At 42.4% G+C, this 9,898-nt stretch overlaps 1 protein-coding gene across 1 annotated transcript; it reads right to left on the bottom strand.

Annotated features, from left to right (window-relative positions):
• Nucleotides 1–381: 381 nt before the first annotated feature.
• On the bottom strand, nt 382–2,724 carry LOC121975717. Its single transcript, XM_042527535.1, has 2 exons — nt 1,835–2,724; nt 382–1,749 (listed from the first exon to the last, which is right to left on the bottom strand). Exons 1-2 carry the CDS (start codon nt 2,683–2,685, stop codon nt 609–611), a joined length of 1,992 nt encoding a protein of 663 aa, XP_042383469.1. The 5' UTR covers nt 2,686–2,724; the 3' UTR covers nt 382–608.
• Nucleotides 2,725–9,898: the final 7,174 nt, after the last annotated feature.

The following is a 9,898-nucleotide window of genomic DNA, read 5'->3' as shown; positions in this document are numbered from 1 at the left end:
GTTAAGAAAGGTGTAGTACATATGTTAAAAGTGAGTGTTTACATGGATATAAGTTTGAGAGGCACTTTAAACCCATCAAATTACTTCATCTAATAATTTTTCGATCAAAAAAATATTTATTAATTTTATTTTAAAAAAATAATAATAAAGTAATTTACTGATAAAAGTGAACTGAGTTTTTAAGGACTTGATTAAGAAAATAAGTCAACTAAATCAAAGTTTTAGCACACTCAATTTGAGATTATTTTGATTTAGGGAAATGAGAGAAGCTGGATTTGAACATTTTCCAGTCTATTTGATAAATTGCCCTAATGAAGAAATCAACTCATAAGAAAACAAGGGGAAAAAAAACAAACTGTTTTCAACGAGATTATTCGATCAACCACAATGTTTCTGAAGCTTCCAAGTTTAATCATGTGTCCCCTGTGTCCTCTTACCGATCAAACACATAATACGAATGACACTTCATTTATTTTGTTAAAGTCAAAATGGAAGTTCAAACTTTGCACCAGTAATAATATGCAACCTTATTGATGAACCCATAAACACACTCCGTACTGAAACTAAGCAAACCGAAAGTGCACCCTCCATATGATCAGCTCCCAATTCTACTTTGTCATGATCTTGCGCGCCGTCTTGCTGCTCTCTCCAACTTTATCCTCCTTCTGCCAAAATCCTTCATCATCGCAAGGCCACTTATGAAGCAACTCACAATTGAATTTTTCCACGCGCTGGAGCTTCGGAAACGAAGAATGCAGAGAGCTCCATGAATCCTCCAACTTCTTGAGGTACCTCACCCGCAGCACGGTCGCTGACCAAGTTTTTCCCTCTAGTGTAAGGCTCGTCAGCATGCTCCCACCCCTCAAGTATAGCTTCTCCAATTTCTTCAACTTCTCAGGATCGATCCACTCCGGGAGTCTCTCTTTATTGAAGCACCGGAGGTCCAACTTCTCCAGATTAGGAGGGAGAACCTGCATCGGCATTGATCCCGCCGGAGTCGTTGTTCCCCTCGTCGTTTGTACCCTCTTCGCTTGATGATCTTTTGAATCGGCCACATCACGAGTCGGAGCGACAGCAGTTTGCTTGCTCTGAGAAGCTTCTGCTCGGATTTCCCTTTTGGTGGCTTCTTGAACTGAAGGTTGACCTGCGCCGCCGGCTGCGGCGGCCACCGGCTGAGATTCCTTTTGGACGACTCCCCATGTTATAATTAGTGTGGTGACCTTCTCCAGTGTGCCAATTGCTTTCAACTCTTCGTTCCTGAACTCACGACCCGTGTTGATGCTGAGCTTCCGCAGTTTGGCCAACTTCCCCAAATCTCCGAGTTGACAATGGTTCCTGTTGGTGTAATCGCCGACGACGAAGCCCTTGAGCACTTCAAGCTCCGACAGGGAAGAGAGCGTCTTCGGAATATGGTCGAGTAAGTAGCACTCTGACACGTCGAGGAACTGCAGCCTCTTGATGCTGCCGATATCCGGTGGCAGCTTCTCAAGGTTATGGCAGGCCCGGAGGTCGAGCGTCAGTAGCTTGGTGAGCTTCTCGGTGGAGTCCGGCAGCTTCTCCACCCGAGAGATGCCCCTGAAGCTGAGGTACTTCAAATTCCGGCAGTTTCCTAACCCGGCCAAGAATTCATTGTCACGGACCTCAATATGCTGCTTCTTGTCCTCCTCTGTTTGCTCCCGCCACCTCCCCAGATGCATCGTCGTCATCTCTGTCTTGTTAACAAGCCAATCCGGCGGGAGCTCGATGTATCTGTTAAAAGAATATAAACATCATCATCAAATCTAGCTCGTCGTCATCTCAAAATGATTTAAGGTTTAAATTAAGAGGATGCTACTGTTTGCTGATGTTGTAGACAGTGCGCAAGCTCCGATCTGCCTCCTCGTCGGTGGCCTTGAACAGCTGGTGTTTCCTGGACAGGCAAAAGCGGTGGCTCCTGGTGTAGTCTTCACTGGGATGGCCCGACTCGTCGTACTCAAGGAAGGCATTGGTGTTTGCGACGTCGATCAAAAGCCGGCGGATCCAGGTCTGGATCTGGCAGTAATGGTCCTTGTCGCAATGTAGCTTCTTGATTGGGATGATAAAGCCCTTGGCAATGAGTTGATCGAAGCAGCGCTTGCCGTCTTCGATGTTCTTGATGATGTCCTCGCCCATCCACCAGTGGAAGAGCAGCCGCTTCTTGATCACAGCGTTGGGGGGGAAGACAGAGATGGTGAAGAGGCACTTCTTGAGTTGCTGCTCGAGGCAGTCGACCACGAGCTTGAGGTGCCCCCACGCTGAGCTCTTCTGGATCTCTCGCTCCGCGAACGACAGCTCCTCCGGCGGCTCCTCCTCCTCCGGCACGACCTTCTGCGGATCTTTCTCAGCGACTTCTACTTTGAGCGCTTTGTTGAGGGCCTTATCGATGCTTTCGAGATTGCGCTCCAGAAACTTGGGATCTAATGATTTGCTGTCTGTGCTCATGATCTCATCGATGCAACGGGCAACTTGACCAAGTTCCTCCATGGCTTTGTTTTCCTTGGACGTGTCTTTGTCGAGCATGCTCTTCAGCTTCACCATTTCATTCCTAATATTCTTAAATTTGTCATTGAAATCTTCCGGCAGAGAGCCGCGGGCTACGGCTACGCCGTCTAAGCGCATCAGCAACCGTGAGATTATTTCGACGCTGCTTCCACTGCAGGGCCACATGCTGAGTTCTTGGTGATGAACAATTGTGGAAAGTGAGGAACTATCACCCACATATATATAGCCCTAAGCATGGTGCCTCCCCTGATCTGCAAGTAAAGAATATCAAAAACAAAGAGAATGGGTAAAGAATAAAGAAAAAGGAAAAAAGTAAATGAAAAGAAGAGAAGCTGTAAATCAAAGGGGAAAGATTGCTTGCCGTGCAGGTTTTCACTGAGCTTCTATGAACCAATTAGGAATTTGCTTGAAGAATATCATTGACAGAGCATCATCGCTGCTAACTTTGTGCATCAACATAGGGTTGGAAATATGTTTAACATGACACAACACGAAGTATGAAAAGAATTTAAGAATATTCAAAATATATGTCTCATAGAATTAGACAAAGTGGAACAATATAGAAAAGAGTTTATGAAAACTAAATAAGTAATTATTAAGCTTAAGCAACGTTAATTTAACTAGCATTGAACCAAATAAGTGATGCGGCGAATGATGTAGGGCTCTCGAAATCAAGTGAAAGTCCAGGAGATCAATTGACGTGGTGGTCAAAGTCAAAGAGGAGTCAATACTCGAAGCTAGCATAGTCGATCACCTCGACCTAGCAATTAGCCGACCGGACCCTTGGGTCGGTCGCATCCCGAGTCCCTCAGTATTGGTGAAGCCCCGAGCTAAGTCAGTACCATCCAGAGCCAAGTCCTCTTCATATCGTGGGGATAGCATGGTTAATCAATTCGGCCGAGTGGTTTAGCCGATGGGACCTATGATTCAATCAGACATACTGGGCACTTGGTCCAACTAGACTCTTTGACCCAGCAGAGAGGCCGAGCGAAGATCGAGTCTCTGATAGTATTCCTTAGATCCGACCTGGTCGCTCCTACAAGCGACATCTGATCGGATAACAGAATAGACTTGGTCGGTTTGCCGACTAAGCATATTAAGGACCCCTAACCCAGCGGCCTAACATTCTTTCTTATCGTTTTGTGTGACAACTGCCAAAGAATCAAGGAAATATCTCTTATGCCAACTGTACACTAGAAATTTCTACTCTGCGAAACGTAGAGATTGCGAGTTCATTTTAATAAAAGTGTTAGAGCACCTTTATGGTCTGTCCTTTTTTGGTAGTGCATCGAGATTCATGCATAGAGGAATGGTACCACTATAAAAGAGGATGATACTATTTTTTGGCAGTGCTTTCCACTCAATCGGTCACTGACTTAAGCATGTGGAGGTTTCTCGAGTCCTGATCTACTTGGACTCTCGATTGGTCCTTGAAGAGAGTAATGTAACCGGCAAGAGGAAGGTTGGGATGATTGTGACCGATCCGGATTATGATATGATGGGGGGGATGTTGCAGGTGAGGGCTGTGAAGCGCATCTGGTCCACTTCACCGTCATTAAAATTAAAGGTGGCGGAGGTGTTCCAGAGCCCATGGGTAGCAACAGGAGGAGCTGAGGCCCTGGAAAAAGAAGAAAGTTGAATGAAGGACGAAAGAAAACAAACTTACGAGAAAAACAAAGAGCTTGAGAATCGTCAACGATAACAGAAGGAGCAAAGAGGAAGACGACAATGAGAAAAATGTGAAAACAATAAGGGTTGCATCAACATGTAAACCTTACAAACCCTAGCGGTGGCATCCAAGAGTCGTCCGATCAAGGGAATAGAAGAGAGAAATTTAATCTAGATCGTTGAATTTGAACGTCATATGTCACATCAAATCCCAATAGTCATCTGTTACATTATATATTCTTTTCATAGGTGTGCGACGCGTGGTAGCAAGCTATGGGTTGCATTTATGAGGGATGGGAGACAATAAACAGAATTATGATAAAAAGGCATGCTCATCATGCTTAACATTAATGATAAGTGACGTGTCCGATTTCTACGGTGTCAAAGTGATGTCATCTTGAGCCAAGCAACAGTACAAGGACTGAGCATTCAATCGGGAAACAAGAAACAAGGAACCATAGAAACATCAACAGCTAAGTGTAACATTCACTTAAGTTAAGCGGCAGAACAAAGACTGAAAGTCCGATCGGAGGACAAGAGACACAAACAATACTAGTGTCTAGTTAGTCAGGATCTACAGCCTCCTTTGACTAGACTTGAAGGGAGGCTTGTGATTCGATGAATGATATAGGTGTTAGGGAATGCCAATGTGGTGCGTGCTAAAACACGTTTCAAAAACATACGCAGCGGAAATAAAAACATAATTCCTAATTATGACAACACACACACACCACACGCAAGCAAGGATATAACACAGATAGACATGATCACATAATTAAAATTTTATGATAAATTTACGCTAGGTATACCTAACGTTTCATTAACGAACCTTGTAGAGAATGTTTACTAGCCTCGCAAGGCAAGCCTCCTTCGGAATCAACGTGCAAGCGACTGATTGATAAGGAGTGGAATTGGAATCAACTAAGTGACACTAGAAAGCCTCGCCTCTATTCATATCCATGCCGAGCTATCGTTAAGACAATGTCAGAAGTCACGAGTTCCATCTTTGCAAAAGGTACTAGCCTTGTGTACGAAGACGGAGCGATCTGAGAGAACTCCCACAGTATGATTTGGAGAGCGGTGCGACACTGAAATCATCGACACTCGATTCGTTGGTATCGAAATCATCAGTATTGAATTTTTCAGCACCGAATTTGTCAACACCAAATTTGTCGGCACTAAATTCGGTGGCTAGAGATGGCTGGCGGTAACTCTTGGATGACAAGAGCTTGGGCAATGGCTAGAGAGAGGGAGAGGGAGAAGAGGATGAAAAGAAACCCTAATCAAATTAGAGTTTTTTCTCAAAAATAAAATCACTACTCTTTTATCCTCATAGAGGGTATTTATATACTTCTACATGACTTGGGGAGCAAGTCATCTCCCAAACCCAATAAGTAAAGTCATCGCAATCCATTATCATTAAGATTAAGTTTGGTTCACAACCAAACCATCTTGGTTCATAATTAAACCAAACACTTTTAATTTATTATTAAGCCTAGTTGTTTTATAAGTAAACCAAATTCTTTTTGGTTTATTATCAAACCAATATCTCCTACAATAGTCATGGCATATTCTCGCTTCTGTTCTGACAAATATCTTTCCATATTTGTTCTTTCCGTTTGGTCTAACCAAACTCTATCTCTCTCTTCATTTAAGAATTTAATTCTTAAACTCGTTTTAAGTCTCTAAGATAAACTCGTAGTGCATGTGACCTTAGAGGTTCCTGGTTATATTGGTTGTCCATAATTAACCATCAATTATGAAATGATCATGAGTGACACCTACTAATATATTATGATCCCCAATTAATCAAAAAAATACAGTTGATTCCAGAACCACTTCTTAACCCTTCAGTAGCTACAGTGAGTCGTGTCTCATTCCTTTTACTCGTCTTATATCCACTTGGTTCAAGACATGATCTATTTGTCAGTCCTCACTAGGCTGATTATGTCACACACAGGCCAAATAATACTTCCTTGTCATGCGGATTCAAATTACTCATACATGTGTCCAAGACTCCTGTACTTTGACATATGATGCTTTGGCCAAAGACTTTGAGTAATAATCTTGACAAGTGACCATAGGGTATACTGTTGGATCGTAAAGACACTAGAGGAAGGTGAATAGCCTATGTTACTTTTTCGAAAGTCAAGATTACGTAGTGGAAAAGAAACACAAAAATATAAATGCTAATACAAGTAGTTTTACTTGGTTCGGAGCCTTCGACGACTTATACTCCAAGGCCTGCACTCATTAAGTGCTTTCATTGGCAATCCATTAATAGTTTGAATAATATAGTAATGAAGTACAAGTAAACTATAAAAGGTTACCGACAACAAAGAAAGTAAGGAGAACTTGATCGCCGGTTGTCGGAGGAGCATTACAGCTTCGTAGGAGCTTTTTTGAAGCAGTCCGTTGGAACGAAAGTTGTAGCACTTGTTGTTGTGAAGCTGCTAGTTGAAGGCTGTTTTTATAGCCCCATCCGGGTGCCTGGATCGTGCTGACATGGCGAGCTCTTGTCAAAACTTCATTCACAAAGTTTATCCACCTCCAGGCTCCCGAATCCTCTCCGGGTGCTCGAACCGTTGCGTGGGTCACCCAATCGTCGCGCTCTAACTCGGCTTCTGGATGAACTTTTCTGGTTCGGGCGCCTAGAGCACCTTTGGGCACCCGGACCACTCGGATGCCTGGCTAGGCACTCATCTGGGCGAAATTGGTCCGAGCACCCAGACCAACTCCGGGCTCCCAGAGTCTGGGTGCCCAGATGCCTTCCAAGCACCCGGACCACTTTTTTTTAGTCTCTTCTTTCCTGCAAAAAAGAGTTAGTCTAGGCAACAAAAATATGTTTATTTTGTAAAATAAAGTTAGCACAATACAATAAGATAGTAGTAGTAATTGTTGGAACCCCAAGATTATTTTGGTGTGATCAACAAGTTAAGTTAGGTCCTGTTTGTTTCTAACATTGTGTCTAAGTGTGCAGGAGCTTAGGAACACAGGTAGTCGAGCGGAAGACGCAGCTAGCGAGAAGGACGACAGTCCGAGGGACGAGGTGCTGCGGAAGAGTACCCCGGTGGACGAGAAGAAAGCGTGCGGTGGTTCTGAGGGACGAAAGCCGGAGCGGAAGATAGCTCGAGGAGCAAGAGACGCAGCTAGCGAGAAGGTCCGCATGTGGTGCGACCGAGGGACGAAGACTGCGGATGAGTACGCTGGTGGACGGGAAGGAAACACGCAACGATTCCGAGGGACGAGAAGCCGGAGCGGAAGGCTGCTCGAGAAGACCAGAAGTTGGGTTCGGGTGAGCCCTTTTCCGGATGGCAGAGATCACCCAAGCGAGCGGATCCGGAGGAGAAGAACCGGACCGAGGCGGGACTGAACCAGAGAAGAAGTCCTGGACAAAAAAGTCAACAACTGTTGACTTTGGGCTCCGGGGTGCCCGGAACCCTCTGGGGCGCCCTGAGCAGTAAAATTGACCAGATCGAGTTTTGACTCGATCTGAACGTTGGGGGATAAGTTTTATCCCCCCCAGGGCACCGGAACCCTTCCAGGCGCCCCGACCAAGGCTATAAATATAGCCTTGGTCCAGAAGCTTTTCAATGAACTCTAAATTGTAATTCCAAACACTTGTGCGCTTCTGTTCTAGTTTAGCTTCTGTTTTCTGCGCTACATTGCTGTACGAGGCTTCTCCGCCTGAAGGAGATTTTTAGTGAGCTTAATCTTCCTTGGATTAACAACCACATCAGTTGTAACCAAGTAAACCTTTTGTGCCTCGCTTTTTCTTTACGCTTTTAATTTATTTGCTTACTTTATATATACAAGTGTTAGTTTAAAGAGTTCGAGAAGGGTTTGTCTTTTTCTGTTTGCAGGATATCAAACAACCCCCTCCTAGCAGGCCGCAATGGTCCTACAAGTGGTATCAGAGCCGAGTATGCCTCAGAAGGACTAACCGCCGTCTGAAACAACAAAACAATGGTCGGAGCTAGCGACTACCCACCAGCATTCGAGGGGGAGCTTGCTTCTTGGAAGCAACAAATGATGGTATTTCTTAACTCTGATATTGGTATTTCTCTAATAATGAAAACAGGTTATGAAGCACCAAAGACAACGAATGGAGAAGAACTCGATCTACGCCTATGGAACAAGAAGCAACGTGACGAGTCAATGTCAAACGGTCGGGCAGAGTTTCACATTTTAACCGCAATACCAAACGAAGACTTTGATAGAGTTGGCCAATACAACAGCGCAAAAGAACTTTGGGAAAAGTTCTTAAAACTCTACGAAGAACCGATTGAAGCCGTCCCCTCAATAGACATCGAGCCGTCATCAGAAGAATTTGAGACGGAAGAAATTACCGAGACAACCCCAACAGCCGAAGTACATCCTGAGATCGATGAAGGGGGAGAATCTTCGGAAGAAATTAATTCAACAGGGGAGAACCAACGGCCAACGAGGTAAGTAAGGTACGGTCTCTACCTTCTGAACAACCGGTTAATTTAATAGAAAAATTGCCTGAAGATTTTTGTGATTTAAAAATTGAATTACCGAAAAAGTTTTTTGAATTAGAAAATCAATTGTCAAATTTGTCTTGCAAATTAGAAATATTATCAAAAGAAATTTGTAAATTTAAAAATATTTTGACAAAAGAATTATGCAAATTAGAAGAATTTTTCGAATTACAAATTTCTCTCTCGAAAGAATTTTGCGATTAAGAAATTGAGCCATCGAAAAGGTGTTTCAAATTAAGAAATCTGTTAATAGATTCCTATAAATTAGAATTTTTGTTGTTAAAAAATTCTTGCAAATTATAAAATATTCTTTCGAATGAATTTTGCACATTGCTGAAAGAATTTTTTATATTGTCGAAAAATTTTATCAAGTTAGAATCTATGCTATTTGAATATTTTTGTGAAGTTGCAATTCAAAAAATAATAGAAATTAACATGATACAAATTATTGCATGTTTAATATCTGTGGCTTTAAATTTGAAAAAGTGTAATTTGAGAAGTTATGAAAAATTGAAATGGAAATTTAAAACTTGTTGATATAAGTATCAGTATAAAATAAATAAATAAATGCATAGAAATTTTTTTTTATGCTATCAATTTTCTTAAATTTTCTTGCATAAATTTTTGGGCTTAGAAAGATTTATTTTTGGTGAAAACTTAGAAATTTTTCAAAAGTCATTCTTTGACATAGAAATTTTTTTCTTTAACTTGGAAATATTTTTTTCTCTGAAAAACATTGAAATAGATTTCTATAATTTTTCTAAGTGTCAAACCCTTAAATTATTTTTCTTGAAACCCCATTTTTATTGTGATCAAAGGGGGAGAAGGGAAAGTATAAGTCTAGGGGGAGGTAGAAAATTGAAAATTAAAATTTGAAATGTTTGAAATTTATTTTTTTCTATCATGTTGCATGTTATTGCAATAAATTGTTTAATTTCATATCTATTTTTGACCCTAGCTTAACTTAGGTTGATCACACCAAAAAGGGGGAGATTGTTGGAACCCTAAGATTGTTTTGGTGTGATCAACAAGTTAAGTTAGATCCTGTTTGTTTCTAACCTTGTGTCTAAGTGTGCAGGAGCTTAGGAACACAGGTAGTCGAGCGGAAGACGCAGCTAGCGAGAAGGACGACAGTCCGAAGGATGAGGTGCTGCGGAAGAGTACCCCGGTGGACGAGAAGGAAGCGTGCGGTGGTTCCGAGGGACGAA

Source organism: Zingiber officinale, chromosome 4B (assembly GCF_018446385.1).
Source record: "Zingiber officinale cultivar Zhangliang chromosome 4B, Zo_v1.1, whole genome shotgun sequence".
Lineage (NCBI taxonomy): Eukaryota > Viridiplantae > Streptophyta > Magnoliopsida > Zingiberales > Zingiberaceae > Zingiber > Zingiber officinale.
This window is presented reverse-complemented; position numbering and strand designations above follow the sequence as displayed.